At 42.4% G+C, this 16,137-nt stretch overlaps 1 protein-coding gene across 8 annotated transcripts in view; it reads right to left on the bottom strand.

Annotated features, from left to right (window-relative positions):
* The window catches only part of LOC137521582 (myosin-10-like), a 273,744-nt gene that overhangs the window by 86,579 nt on the left and 171,028 nt on the right, over window positions 1-16,137 (bottom strand). For 4 of the 8 annotated variants that reach the window (XM_068241013.1, XM_068241012.1, XM_068241014.1 and 1 more), the window contains exons 3-6: window positions 12,417-12,573; window positions 10,539-10,566; window positions 8,552-8,654; window positions 4,447-4,476 (exon numbers count right to left, since the gene is read on the bottom strand). In XM_068241013.1, the coding sequence (XP_068097114.1) occupies window positions 4,447-4,476; window positions 8,552-8,654; window positions 10,539-10,566; window positions 12,417-12,573 (318 nt within the window). The remainder of the gene's footprint in view (window positions 1-4,446; window positions 4,477-8,551; window positions 8,655-10,538; window positions 10,567-12,416; window positions 12,574-16,137) is intronic. The other 4 variants (XM_068241015.1, XM_068241016.1, XM_068241018.1 and 1 more) reach the window with 1 other exon arrangement.

Genomic DNA, 16,137 nt, shown 5'->3' with positions numbered 1-16,137 from the left:
TAGAGCAGAGAGGAGTTATGACTTCAGGTCCGCTCATAGGGACACTAGCCGTGTTATCAGATCACAGGGACACTAGCTGTGTTATCAGACCACAGGGACACTAGCTGTGTTATCAGATCACAGGGACATTAGCTGTGTTATCAGATCACAGGGACACTAGCTGTGTTATCAGACCACAGGGACACTAGCCATAGAGGTGGATCACAGTGACACTAGCCGTGTTATCAGATCACAGGGACACTAGCCATAGAGGTGGCTCACAGGTACAAAAGCCATGTTGTTGGATCACAGAGGCAGGCACGTGCAGAGGGGGGTGCTCTGGGTTCCCAAGCACCCCCCCTTTTAAAATTCACATTAAAAGGCCCCTTTGGCTGCAAAAACGAAGCTCTGCCCTCAGCCATGATAAGCCGTGCCCACTGCTTGTGGGAAGCCCCACCCACCCTGAGGAAAGCTCCTCCCCCATCTTGGACACTTTGGAGTAAAGAAGTGCCATACAGGAATCCTAGTGTAACCACCTGTGTGGGAGCAGGTAAGATGGTGTCTCCCTGGCAGCAGTGACCTCTCCCTACCCAGCATTCACAGTGACCTCTCCCTCAGCCTTGCACCCACAGTGACCCTTCCCAATCCACCCAGTACCCAGCACTAAGTACCTGTAATCAACACGCGCATGACTCTCGATACCCACCATTAGCCAGAACCCTGTACCTGCACCCAGAGCCCACATGGCTGCCAGCATCTGTATTCAGCAATCACATGACAACCAATACTTCCCTAGCCAGAAACTAGGAAGGCCGACCAAATGGATTGGAGTCTAGAGGAGGCATTAATGGAGTGATCAGTTTTCTGTCTAGTTGACACACTTTATAGTAACACTTTAACCTCTCCTCTTTGGTTTTCAGTCAGTATATAATATTTGGCAATTTAAGAAGGGAATTGCTCTTCATGCTACCAGTGCCTTTTAGCAGTATTTTTCACCACTATACTGTATATGCCTTTGCTTTGAGCAGTTTGATATGGTGACAGTTGTAGTTTAGGGCAGGTTACCTTTGTACAATCTGGTCTACCAGATCTTCAAATACTTCAAATACTAATAACTCCAGATCATGTATGCCGAAACTATTGCATGGTTTGGATTTTTCTCAAATAAAAAAAATTAACACAAAGTTTTATTGCTTGATAAAATGCCAAACATGATCGGGGTTCTTAAATAAGAAACATTTAAGACTGATCTCCAGGCAATAGCATGTAGCATGACTTCACCTTTCTAGTGTGGTTGTCAGCTTTACAGTAAAAAGAACAACCTTACCCTCAGGACTTCTGAAGTGTTCATACCTATGTACATACTGCAGGTGCGGCAACCATTAGTCAGCAGTCCCTAACATGGTTCAAGCCCTGTATGAGGCACACCCCTATGTGCTAAGGAGTGCAGCAAAGATAATGATGTCACCACATCAACCTACCCCAAAACTACTGGGGACACCCTCTCTTGTAGAAAGTATACATATCTGAAGGCAGAGTTTTTACTGATTATCTAGATCAGGGGTGTCAAACTCAAATACAAAGTGGGCAGGAATAGAACACTGAAAACTACTCGCGGGCCAATCTCAATGTCTAATGCACACCTTCCTCCCTTATAAAAGTTCCTTGGTGTCTAATGGCTCCCCTGCCAACCCTATACAGTTCCCCGTGTCTAGTGGTCCACCCCCCTCCCCTATACAGTTTCCAGGTGTCCAGTGGTTCTCCCTCCCTCCCCTATACAGTTCCCTAGTGTTTACTGCTTTTCCCCATGTCCCCCATATGGCTTCCCTGCTGATCTAAGGCTTCACCTCCAATATACAGTGTTGCCCATAATTATTAATACCCTGGCAAATTTTGACTTAAAGTTACTTTTAATCAACCAGCAAGTAATTTTTTGACGGAAAATAACATAGGTGTCTCCAAAAGACAATAAGACAATGTACAAGAGGCATTATTGTGAACAAAAACTAGGAAAGCCTGACTATTCACCTAAGAAGGTAGTGAGGCATCTGTAAACTGCCCTGAAGCCATTTTGATTCTGAATAAGTACACATAAAGGTGTATTGTCCACGCCAATTATTTATGATCATGCCTATGGGACAGAGTGGCAAGTGGCAGACGTGAACTCTGGGATGCGTGTAATGACAGTAAGGCCCTTATTACATGGGAGACTACAGGTAGGGCTGATCAAGGAGATGCAAATATTTCCAAGTTCATGCGGGATCATGTAAATTTGTATGTTAATTTAGGCATCTTAAAAATGGACCAATCAATTTAATCCTGGGTGGGACTTGATTGGTCCATTTTCAAGTTGCATAAATTTGCATACAAATTTACATAACCCTGCATGAACTCGGAAATATTTTCATCTCATTGATCATTCCTAACTGCAGGCAGTGAATTCAATACCTGTCAGCTTCTCCTGTGCACCGGCTGGGCGCTTGCTAGCACTCGGCATGGGTGCATGAGAGGCGGATCCCTGTACTGCATCACTGGTTCACAATGTACTGCCCAGGTAACTCCACCCCATCAAAGACTGACAGGCGTGGTACAAACACTGCCACTGAGCTGTAATAAACTGCAGCCGAAAGGTGCTCTTGGCCGGCAGACTGAACTATTGACAAGCGCACACTTCAGCCGTACATCTAAAAGAGGCATAATCACTGCAAATCCATCCTGCTGGGTATCTGCTGCCGCCACAGACAGGACACTATTGCCCGACACCAACTACGGAGCTGGAATTTGCTTTAGCTAATGGGTAAAACTAAGAAACACGCTCTTTCTAAAATTAGGTAGTAATTATGGTATTCATTGTACAAAAACTGAAGAGAAATATATCAGACTCCAGCAGAGTAGATTCAATACCAACACCTTACTTGATCCAACCTAGCTGCTGTCATGTTAGTTGCACTTTCATAAATGGAGTGAAGCAAAATTCTGTTCTGGTTTACATCCAATACCCCGCACAACTGCTAGAAGCAAAAATACTTTGAAGTTCAACTAGCTCAAATACAACTTATATAGACTTAAATAGACTTATTTTGTATATGTTAACTGGTGTATGTTGTGCGAAACTCACAGTATCAGCTGTAACTGAATTTCTGGCATTATTATGCTGGTAAGTGGCCTGTAGATGTCACTGCAGCTATTGCTGTCCATCAAACTATTAGAGGAGTTACATGAATGAGAACACAATGTAAGGGAGAGGTAGCAAAACAATCATCTAACACATGAATATGAAAGCACGCTACATTCTACTATCTATTACAAACAAACATCTTCTTTGCTGATAAGCATTAAGGATGCTAATCTAATACACTACTTGTGGTGTGTAGGTATTTACTGTATGCTAAATAGCAAGACTCATTAAGCATTCACAACCAATTGAAATGCCAGCATGTGGTCAGATGCCAAACGCTGTGAGTTGAAGTTAAAGAATAAGTCCACCCATAACTGATATTTCTGTGTGGGATGGATGCTATCTGGTAATATCACTCACTGGCTTCTTATTTCTCAACACAAAAGCAGCAGTCTGTAGCCGAGTTACTCTGTCATCATTCCAACATCTTTGTCCATTGATTCTTTATATATTATTCATATTGGCAAACATGCCGTAAAAAGTTCTGCCTTCCTTACCCAAGCAGTTACTTGAATCTAAAATAGTCTGGACAATGCTTCAAAGGAAGAACCAGTAACTGCCCACTGGAGAGCTGACTGTGTGCATAGACTGCCCTGTTAGACTGTAATATGGAGAGACTATACCGTGGAGTGACTGCTTTGTGAAAAAGGTCCATTGGCAGCTTTACCTGAGACCCAGCCAATTGATGTCACTTTTGGGGAACATATGGGACCAGTGTCACTGTCACCACTGTCATCAGGCCAAGAACACTTGAAAGCTTAAACTTCTGTATAAAAAAAAATTCTCTCCTGATTAAGCACCTGGACAGAAAGTTACACCTGGGTTCGATAGTAGATGAACGGCTCATGCTGATAAAAATAGCATTATGGGTGTGCCGTTTTCCAAATAGTGTCCTGTTGTCATGTTTTAATCATCTGCATTGTTCGGGGAATCAGCTGCAGATATGAACAGGAAGATAAAAATCGAAGAAAGACCTGCGTAGCACTGATACATGTTACATTGATACCTGGACCTAATAAATTACTAGCATTTTCTACTGGTTTAGGTGGTGGACCAGGGCTTGGACACTGGAAGGATACTCCCAACAGTCAGGTACTGAGTGTTATAAGAATCCAATTGCATCCACTTGAAATAGAAAAATCACTTTTGGGTGGAGTCAACCAAGTATTCCTTGACGTGATTTTGCTGTATATGTGCCACAAATGTGCAAGTCTGTGCAACACTACCGTTGTACTAGTGGCATGCATTCACTAACTAACACATGCAGGATGCACACAAAGTCAACTTGCCTTGTGTTTAAAAAATTTGACAGATTCCACCTGGTATTAGTAAAGTGCACAAGAAAATCAACAAAGACAGTTAGTGACCACGCACTACAGACGTTCTGCTGACAGTCACTGCACTGCAGGAGAACAGGCTGCCATGAAACTTTGGCCACAGCTCTCCTGACAGCAAGTGTGCAGCTTCTGTGTCTATACAAGAGACATACATTGCAGTGTTTTTTTAATCACAAAACTCATGCAACATGTGTGATCCCACGGTGACACGTGCAAACAATGTAATAAAAAATATTAATTACTGTTTACACATCAGCTGTTTTCATTTTTCCTGTCTGCAGTTCCAGTGGCAGGACTGTTCTCAGAAGAAACTGGACTTTACATATGCTGGTATACTGTTTACTGGACTGACAAAGATCATAAATGTATTCCTGTTAAATCATGTTATACTGAATAGTCCGACATGGCTTATAATTGAATTCTGCAAATAACACGTAAAGTGGGATTAAACGCCCTAAACTAAAATTTAAGTACCTACTCTTAAGGTGCCCATACACTCGTCAGATTGGCAGCAGACAGATAAGAAATGCATCTGATGATCTATCTGATGCGTTTTTAGAACATTTTTTACCAGGATAGAATTCCAATAGATTTCAGTTTGAAATCTGTTGAAATTCGATCTGATGGCATTTTTTTGCCATCAGATTTCCATTAAGGCCAATGCAAACTGATAAGCAATCTCATCAGATCGACCTAAATTTTCCACCCTGCTAGTTCGATGGAAATCCATCGAAATCGATCGAAATCGGCCGTCGATCGGTCGATTGGCCAACCGATTTGCGATCGATCGATCGATCGCGATCGATCGGTCGGCCAGAAAATCGGCTGAGTGTATGGGCTGCTTTAGGTACATAACATTTTTTAAAGCATTATCTATGTATAAAAATGTTTACTTTCAATGCAGAGAGCACTACAAGTTATCACTATTCTGCTAATCAGCAAATGTAAACATTGTTGGCCAGGAGAAGCTCCTGCCTGGTCTCTACATTCTGCTCCTCCTCTGTGGAATAAACATGTCACCGTGGTAATGACTGACGAGTCACTTTAGCAGAGGAGGAGCAGAGTGAAGAGACCAGGCAGAGAGTTTCTGGCCAGCAATAATTACATTTGCCCATCAGCAGAGCAGTACAATCTTATAGTACTCTCTGCATTAACATTTTTACACATGGAATGCTTTCAAATGTTTGTTTTTTAAAAACCTATGAGCAAATACATGCATTTTAGTTTAGGGACTTGAATCCCACTTTAAAGGGTCAGTCCATCTATTGACAGAGCAAATCATGTTTACCTCCCGGGGATTCTGGCAGAGGGATGTCTAGATCTCAGTCTCCAGGCTTATCCACCTGCTGCAGCCATTACAAGAGTATGGCACATTCTGTTGCATATTTAATCATGTTATATTGTAGAGAATGCAGCAGAAGCACCAAACACCAAGTTATGGGTAGTAGGACCACTTACAGAGGGGAGACCTCATTACCAGAGTTTCTGAGAAATGAGGTAGAGCAGTGTGGGGTATAGTCCACTAATGTTTGCATTATCAGATTTAGGTGGACTGACCCTGTGAATGGAAACTGCTAATTTCTTGTTGGACTAATTTATTCAGTTCATGGTATATTCAAATCAAAAAATAAGGTAGCTTCAACTAAACATTTTTATTTTATCACTTCTATTGAGCAACTTCTTCTTGAGTTCTAATGGATAAAAGAGATTTCAATACAGGTAATGCACTTGCTGCAGCCAACAGTTTAGCTAATACGTGTTCTGGATAGTTTCATGACCTTGGGAGACCCCTGGACACATGCTAGTGACATTACATTGTGGAATGTCTGACTAACAACATTATTTTATACAGTAAAACTGTAGAACATTGTAAATTATTTTAACCCCACTCACTCCACTCCTTAAAGAAGAACTGTCGCAAAATCTTAAAATTTAAAACACATACAAAATAAGAAGTACATTTCTCCCAGAGTAAAATGAGCCATACATTACTTTTCTCCTATGATGCAGTCACTTACAATAAATAGTAGAAATCTGTCATTACCGACAGATTTTGGAGTAGCCCATCTTCTCAGAGGGGTTCTCTGGGTTTTCTTTATTTTTAAAAGCACTTAGTGAATGGTAGTTGCTTTGTCCAACTGCCAAAATAGTGTGCAGCGAGCAGGGAGGCTGGCCAGCATCACTGTATAAATCTTTTTCAGGGAATGTCTTTATTAAAAATAAAGGCCATGCTGAGAATCCCCTATGGAGAGATGGACTAGCCCAAAACCTGTCGGAATGTTAGATTTCTACTACCTACTGTAAATGGCAGCAACATAGGTGAGAAGTAATGTATGGCTCATTTTACTCTGGGAGAAATGTACTTCTTATTTGTATGCAGGGCCGGGCCGAGGCATAGGCTGGAGAGGCTCCAGCCTCAGGGCGCAGTGTAGGAGGGGGAGCACAATTCATTCAGCTGTCATTCCTAATTGTGTTTGAAGCAGAAAGAAATAAGAAAAGGGGATACATAGCAGTGACTTCAAGCCAGATAACTAGAGATTAAGGTGTTGGGGAGGTTGTGGGCCCTGTGGCGCCTCTTAGTCTAATAGCAATCAGTGTGTGACAGCTGGGGTGGGAGGGATGGAGGGGCGCACTTTGGTGTCTCAGCCTTGGGTGCTGGAGGACCTTGTCCCGCCTCTGTTTGTATGTGTTTTAAATGTTAAGATTTTCGCAACAGTTCCTCTTTAAACTACTGATTTACAACAGTGCTCCCTACCATGTCCTTTCTGATGGGGAAGAAGAGCTGAGCTTTGGACCCATGATGCATACGCCTACAGAAATTTAATGGAAGGGGTGTGGTCTGGCATGATATCAGACTCCACCCGACAAGAGATTTTGAATGCCCAATTAAAAATCCTTTAAATCCAACTCAGAATCTATTTTGTTGCCACTTAATTGTCAGGTCTAAGGGTTGTCCACACAAGTTCCACTGCAGGATTGTTTCCTAGAGTGGACAGCAGTGGACCAATGGACTTGCATAATGGACCTATGCTTTCCTATGGGATCAGCCACATTATCAGCCTTCACTGTATCTGGGTTTGTCCATTTCGATACCACAATGAACAATCCCGACCTGCATGCTTTTTGGATAGGGGATGCATTGCCATTCATTCAATAGCATACATCCACTCCACAGTGCATGTGGACCCCCAGAACAGGTATCTATGCTAAACAAGTATGTTACCACTGTGGCTGTGCCAGCTGAAGTGTGAACGAACCCAATTCAAAAAGTGTGCGATCTGTAAGGACATCAGACACTGCAGAGAAAGCAATGATTAATATTTCCACTGCTTTGCTGTGGAATAACGCTGTACTGAACTGCAGTACACAGTTGTGTCTGCCATACATATTTTAGTGTACCACTGCTCCTGCACCACTGCTCCTTTCATTATAATGAATCAGCGGTTCATTGTAATGAATGGAGTCAATACTGCATCAGAAAGCAACACAGGTGGTTAGGCACTATGGTATAATACATTGTCACCACATAATACTAGTGTGAATGAGCCCTTAAAGGAATACTGTAGGGAGGTCGGGGGAAAATGAGTTGAACTTACCCGGGGCTTCTAATGGTCCTCCGCAGACATCCTGTGCCCGCGAAGCCACTCACCGATGCTCCGGCCCCGCCTTCAGTTCATTTCGAAAACCACTGCGCAGACCATACTGAGTCTACGCAGTATGCTCCTGGTGACATCAGTGGGAGCGAGGACACGGCAACGCAGGCACAGTGGTTTTCAGACTTTAAAGTCTGAAATTCCAGAAGTGAACCGGAGGCGGGGCCGGAGCATCAGTGAGTGGCTGCGCGGGCACAGGATGTCCATTAGAAGGCCTGGGTAAGTTCAACTAATTTTCCCCTGACCCCCCTACAGTATTGCAATTTAATTTACAGTACCCAATTTAGAAACTGCAAAACAATTGTAACGACTACACAATTATTAGCTTTCTACTGGCCATTCAGCCTTACTGTAGCAACAGCTAAGCCGCCATCACCAATCACCAGTGATCACATGTTGCTTACCGGCGCGGTGTGCTCTTTGCGCCCCTTGTGTGACGATGCCACATGGGCCAGGTACTGGATGACTTTCTTTGTGTTCTCTGTCTTTCCTGCTCCAGACTCACCACTGTAAATATATGGAAGATTTAATATTGCCTGTGGGATTCTGACATGGAAATAATTTATTTTTCACCTTATCTACCCAGAGAAACTCACCAAGTAAATGAGAGGCCAGCATTAAATACCTTTTCTTAGCACACAAAAATGTCAGGTAGATTTATTACCATAAATAATAAAAGCATAGTTAAACATAAAAAGCATGGCTACAAAGTCATAACCACAGTATGTACTTACATTATCCATACAGTGTTCCCTCATATCTTTCGACACAAGGTTGGAACAAAGTCAGCTAACTAGTAAGGTTATGTTCAGTCAGTTCAACAACATACATCTGCTGCTGTCTAATAAAACTTTACCCAATAGGTGGACGCTAAAAGGACAACTAGACAGATATAGAGGCTGCCATATTTATTTCCTTATAAGTAATACTAGTTATCTGGCTGTCCTGCTGATCCTCTGTTTCTAATACTTTTAGCCACAGACTCTGAACAAGCATGCAGAAGATCAGGTGTTTCTGACAATGCCAGATCTGACAAGATTAGCTGCATGATTGTTTCTGGTCTTATTCAGACACTACTGCAGCCAATTAGATCAGCAGGGCTGTCAGGCAACTGGTACTGTTTAAAAGGAATTAAATATCGTAGCCTCCATATTCTTCTCACTTTGGGTGTCCTTTAAAGGATAGATGTACAGTACAACATCAGTTTGACCATTAACTGCAATTCAAAAAGTACGAGAGAAGAAGGTTTTCTTTTAAGCACTGAATGTTGTCTGTGTTCCCATTTTGCGACACTACCTTTATGCCCTACTCTGGCAGGACATGTGTTATGGTTAATCTTTCCAACAGGAGGAGGTACAGCAAAAAAGCACAAATACTTATTGCAGGGTAGGCAAGACAGACACTTTGTTACTGTAATTTGTTATTGCCATCTGTAACTTCCTGTCCCAATGACTGCTATGCTTTTCTTTACAGTCCAAGACTGAAAGGGACACAGCAAATAAGGTTACAGGTGTGTACTGTACTTCCAGGTCACTGGGGGTATTAAACATCTCAACAGTCATGTGATCTCATGCTAGCTCTCTGTTCTTTAACCTGGAAGTACAACAGTCAGGGGCGTTGCTAGGATCCTAAGAGATCCGGGGCACTTTGGGCACTTCAGCCAAAAAATGGGTGTGGCCACATGCCAGAATGTGGGTGTGGTGATGGGTGGAGCAAAATTTACATGAACATAACAGCGGTCTAAGTAGGCATGCCCAGAAAAATGTTGGATGAAGCCCCACTCTCTATTAATACAAAAAAAAATGCAGCATATTACATAAATAGACAGTGAGAATCAGATGCTATGAGCTTTAGCATTTGATTAATTCTCAGACACTAGGGGGAGAAGCCCAGAAGAGTAGATGTCTGCAGAATCTGGAGACCAAGCTGCCGAAGGTGAGTACTGCCGTCCGCTGCCTGAGAGACATCCGGGGCACCCCAGAATAGATCCGTGGCACGTGCAACTGATCTTGGGGCTAGCAACGCCCCTGACAACAGTGCTCTGTAACCAGGAAACTTCTAATGACTGTGGCAAAGACCCTGGTTCTTTGCCTGGAAGCCTTCTTCTGCCCAAAACTAATTGTGTCTGTGAATACAACCAGTGTTTCTGTCAGCATTTGAAAATAATTAACACGGCTATGCTGAAAAGGTGCATGCAGCTAGGTGGAGTTGTCAGGGCGGACCTTGGATCATTACAAACACTACGGTGACATCTTCTAGTACAGTAATCATTTAGTTTTTAGATATTTTGCACCTATTTGTTATAAGTAATAAATTACAAGGCTCTGATTATAGAAATTGTGAGAGCTAAACCCTACAGGCAAAAAAAAAAAAAGACAATTATTTACTCACGTGCAAAGGATTGACTGATCCTCACGATCTAAATAGAGAAGAGAAAACCAAGTGAACAGAGGGGATTTTAAAAGAAAAGTGTTCAAACACACTAACACTAAAATAGTGATATATTGAAGCACAAACATTTCCCAGGGTGCTGCAGATTACACCAATGCACGAAATCTTTTCAAAGAGAGAACTTGCACTTATAACTACACTGAGACACTGTTATTGGTTCCATGACATGAGCAGACCAATCACTGTTATTGGTTCCATGACATGAGCAGACCAATCAGCACAAACATTTCCCAGGCTGCTGCAGATTACACCAATGCACGGAATCTCTTCAAAGAGAGAACTTGCACTTATTACTACATTGAGACACTGTTATTGGTTCCATGACATGAGCAGACCAATCAGACAACCCCCCCGCGTCCCAGGTTGAGGCCACAAAAATCTGGTCACTGTACTTTAAAAGAAATCCTTTTCCAGACGTTTAACCCTTATTTCCCTTCATAACAGTGGAGTAGCTAAGAAGCTTTGGGCCCCATGTGACTTTTACATTGAGCCCCCACAAGCTCTCTATACATTAGCAATTGAAATACAGCACCAAAACCTGCCAAGGACAGCCACAGCGTAAGGCCTCTTGCACACTGCAAGTGATTCCGATTCCGCTTTTTAATCAGTTTTTACATCCGATTCAGATTCCGATTTGCAGTGTGCAGGGAGCAAACTGCAAATCTGAATCTGAATCGGATGTAAAAACTGATTAAAAAGCGGAATCTGAATCACTTGCGGTGTGCAAGAGGCCTAAGAGAGGTTCAAGCAGGAGAGGGGAACAGTTTGAGAATTACATCTACTATTCAAATATATAATGGATATAAGGGCGATCAATACCAGCCAAGCACCAATGAAAAGCTAAAGCAGCTGTTGTAGGAGGGCCCCTCTGGTCCACAGGCCCCGGTGTGGTTATAACCTCTGCATCCCTTATTGCTATACCAGTGTATTTTAACAAACAAACCCTCCCTAATGTTGAACCTTAAACTTCTAAACCTAACTAGTAAAGCTGACTTGCCATAACACAAAAGAGTTTGTCAGCACCCCAAGTAATAATGACTGCGTGTGCTGGGGTAGAGCATGTATAAATAGTACTAAAGAGAAAAGATACCCCTATACACAGCACCACTGCAGACAAAGGTTGCACAGTTATTGCATATGTTGAATGATTGTTTTTGTGTAGCACTATATGCACTTTCATGGTTCCAATTTTTTGCACTTTATAATTCTTACTGAACCCGGGTTCATCCACGAGGGGGCTCATTCTCTGAGCCCCCAGTGGTTACAGGTTATACATCCACTGAGACTGAACATAATAGATTATTATATCTAGCAGGCCCATTATGTTGAATATGGCTGGAAATACAATATTATGCTGTTTTTAGATGTTTTTAAATGTTTGTGTATCATGGATATGTGTTTGCAAAGCTTGTAATAAAAATATATTATTTTGATTGATACATATGGTCTGCAGTGGTGCTGTGTATAGGGGTGACTTGCCATAACAGTAAAGTATTCCCTGACTCGATCATCCTAATGTACACATCACCTTCCTAGTGGTCACCTAACCTGGATCTATACTCACCTTTTAGAATCTTTGCACATCCCTTTAGCTTCATTTCTAGCACCCAGTCTATTGTCTCTCCTGTTATCTCCTTCAATGCATGACTGCACATCCAAAGTGGTTAAAAAATCAGCACAGAGCATGCAATCTACTGCCACACGGCCGAAGGGCAGCCAAGCACTGGGGCCCAAAGCTACAGCGCCGAAACCATCTGCTTTGCTTTTTACCAGGTAAGATTAGACAGCATAATACATTCCTGTAGTACGGCGGCTCACCTTGAAGCATGCTGCGATAGGCGGTTTCTGATATGGCGTATATATGCGGAGGCATTTCATGGCGCTTCTTCCCTCTGTACATTTCCACTATCTGTTCTGTGTATATCGGCAGGTTTTTGTAAGGGTTGATCACCACACAGAAGAGACCTGAATATGTCTGAATAAAGATAAAATAAAGATAATTAGTTTAGGCACAACCTTAGGCACAGTTTTTATTTGCTTCTGTGAGAACATCATTTTAAATTAGTGCATTTATTTATCTTATTTTTATTTTATTTATTTAAGTATTTATATAGCACCGACATCTTACGCAGCGCTGTACAGAGTATATTGTCTTGTCATTAAATGTCCCTCAGAGGGGCTCACAATCTAGTGCCTATCATAGTCATATGTCTATGCATGTATCGTGTAGTGCAGTGGTCCCCAACCTGGGGGCCGCGGCCCCCTTGGTGGTCCCTGGGCAGTTTTTCTGAGGGGCAGAGTGTATATACTACACTCACAATCAGGGAAAAAAAGGGTGGGGGTGGCTGCCGCCGCCACTAACTACAACCCCCCAACCCCCGCCCCCCTCCCCCGGGCCCCAGAGAAAAGTTTGGTCGGGATGGGGGGCCCCGGGCTCAAAAAGGTTGGAGACCCCTGGTGTAGTGTATGTGTCGTAGTCCAGGGCCAATTTTTTTTTTTTAGGGGAAGCCAATTAACTTATCTGTATGTTTTTGGGATGTGGGAGGAAACCGGAGTGACCGGAGGAAACCCACACAGACAGGGAGAACATACAAACTCCTTGCACATGTTGACCTGGCTGGGATTTGAACCGGGGACCCATCGCTGCAAGGCAAGAGTGCTAACCACGGTTTATAAGAAGTTCCATTATATGCAAAATAAAAACATAAAATACCTGCTGTACTAATGCACAGATCTTCATCTCCTCCTTAATCAATTTAAAATAATTTTCTATTAAAGCAGAACTGCTAAAATTGCTCCTCTGTTCCAACAAATCAGCCACATGATTTTAAGTTCTTTTTTTAGTTATTAGGTTAAAGCTGTGTATAAATGATAAATGAAACTCAGCCAAGATGATCGTTATAGAACTCAGCATGTGTACAGCAGCCTCATCCACCCAGCAATCAGCCTGGTGTATCGCTTCGGCTGTTCAGCCCACTCACCTCATTCCTGAATGACGTCACTCCGCCGCTCCATTGCCTACCGCCGCTTAGCAAAAGAACACTTCGTTAGCCTGCAGGTAAGCGATGCATCTGTACAGCTTCAGCCATGCAATGTTGCCTGAGGGATTGGGTTCCAATTCGCACCAGGCAGCATGCCTCAAAAAAATAAACAGTCACTAAGATATGTCGTGCTGAGCGGCAAAACTGTTATTTTGCCACTGATTGCAGTAGATAAGGCTCGAGAAAGCTTCTGTGTGCAACACCGAAAGACAGTTTAAAAACAGCAAGTGTGGTGCTTGCAGATTGAACTGCATGTAATATTACTGTGCAATATGGAAGCTTCCATTACTAGCTGAATTGCGTATGATGGATTAAATGAGTTTTTAAACAGTACAGCTGATCAAGAATATTGATCTAATCTTTATCGTTGAAAAAATCAACCATGTATGGCTACCTTCAGCAGATGTCTGCACAACTACAATCACACAAGCCTCTCTGTGGTCCCCCACTGTGGCACAATATGTTACAGCAACAATTTCCTCTCTGCTCTAAAAGATAAGCAACAGCATAATTACCTTTACAGAAAAATATTTATTTGTTACAGCACACAGAACTCCTTCTGAGATGCTGCAGCGTTATTTTTTCCTGGGAGCACCGAAATGGTTAAGTTCCTGTGCCAACAAATAGCCTTCCTGAATGGCACTAACCATGCCACAGATCAGACAAAAATGACAGCTCAAATTACAGTGGCTCATTAGAGAATTAGACAGGCTGTTATTTCTAAATACACAAACGATGGCTTTCTCTGTGTTTTCCTTCTCTCCTGTAGAAGAGTTAAAGTGAACCTCCGGACTAAAAATCGACTCAGCAGCACTGAAAAGGCTTTGTGTTTCTTTAACAGTTTCACAGCATCAGAACTTTGTTTCTCTTATACAAGCCTCATTTTTAGCTGCACAGAAGAAAACTGCCCGGGCTTTTTTCCCCTGATGTTGTGCAAAGCATGATGGGATTTCTGATTTTGTTGTTCTCGTTCTGTTTTGGTGCATTTTTTCTTTTTTTTACATTTTGAATTTGACATTTGAAGCCTAGTGTGTGCAGCCGGGGTAATCAGGACACAGGATAGTTGGAACTGTGTCTCCTGCTCCTTGTCACCTTTCAACCAAAAAGATGGCTGCCCCCATGACAAAGATGGCAGCCCCCATGCATCACAAACATTTGCCTGTTCTTTTAAAACAGGGTGGATAAGAGATTATATTACCTATCTATTCTAATTAACATAACTAATGTAACTTGATGACAGTATGTTTGTTTAGGCTGAAGTTCCCCTTTAAGGTCCTCTTTAATTAAATATAAAAAACCCAAAAGCTTTTTAATAAAAGAAAATGAATAAACGTCAAAGAACACGTCACTATGCATTGTTCAAAAGAATTTACACTTCAACATCAATATCTGTTTAGAAATAAGACAAACATTAAGTATACCGGTGATATATTAACCTAACCCAAAGAATATTAGCCTGAAATGTGATGTAATGAAATCAGAATCAATTGTATTTGGCCAAATAAGCTTGCACTTACAAGGAATCTGACTGGGCAGAACTGTCGTGAGAAAAACCTGGAGGCTGACATCTTTATTTCACTTTTTACAAATTGCTACTCATCAGTCTGTTGAACACATCTTTTTTTCTTCATAAGTTTAAGTCAAACCAAGTCAGCGTTCTGTATACTCAATCGGGGCCAGTGACACAAAACACATTAAGAGCAGAACATAAGCACTACAATTAGCGTGAACTTTTATTGCTATCTGTGCCCACGCTGTAGAGAATGTCCCTTATTGTTATCTGTGCCCACATTGTGGAGAACTTCCCTTATTGTTATCTGTGCCCACGCTGTGGAGAACTTCCCTTATTGTTATCTGTGCCCACGCTGTGGAGAACATCCCTTATTGCTATCTGTGCCCACAATGTGGAGAACTTCCCTTATTGTTATTTGTGCCCACGCTGTGGAGAACTTCCCTTATTGTTATCTGTGCCCACGCTGTGGAGAACATCCCTTATTGCTATCTGTGCCCACAATGTGGAGAAAGTCCCTTATTGTTATCTGTGCCCACGCTGTGGAGAACTTCCCTTATTGTTATCTGTGCCCACGCTGTGGAGAACATCCCTTATTGCTATCTGTGCCCACAATGTGGAGAACGTCCCTTATTGTTATTTGTGCCCACGCTGTGGAGAACGTCCCTTATTGTTATCTGTGCCCACGCTGTGGAGAACATCCCTTATTGTTATTTGTGCCCACGCTGTGGAGAACGTCCCTTATTGTTATCTGTGCCCACGCTGTGGAGAACATCCCTTATTGCTATCTGTGCCCACAATGTGGAGAACGTCCCTTATTGTTATTTGTGCCCAAGCTGCGGAGAACATCCCTTATTGCTATCTGTGCCCACAATGTGGAGAACGTCCCTTATTGTTATTTGTGCCCATGCTGTAGAGAAGTTCCCTTTTTGTTATTTAATTGACATCAGTTTACCCCTTCCCCAGTTTATCTATCGCAGTGTTTCTC

This window comes from Hyperolius riggenbachi, chromosome 6, assembly GCF_040937935.1.
Source record: "Hyperolius riggenbachi isolate aHypRig1 chromosome 6, aHypRig1.pri, whole genome shotgun sequence".
Taxonomy (NCBI): Eukaryota; Metazoa; Chordata; class Amphibia; order Anura; family Hyperoliidae; genus Hyperolius; species Hyperolius riggenbachi.
The sequence above is the reverse complement of the archived record's forward strand: the minus strand, read 5'-3'. Positions and strand labels throughout refer to the sequence as shown.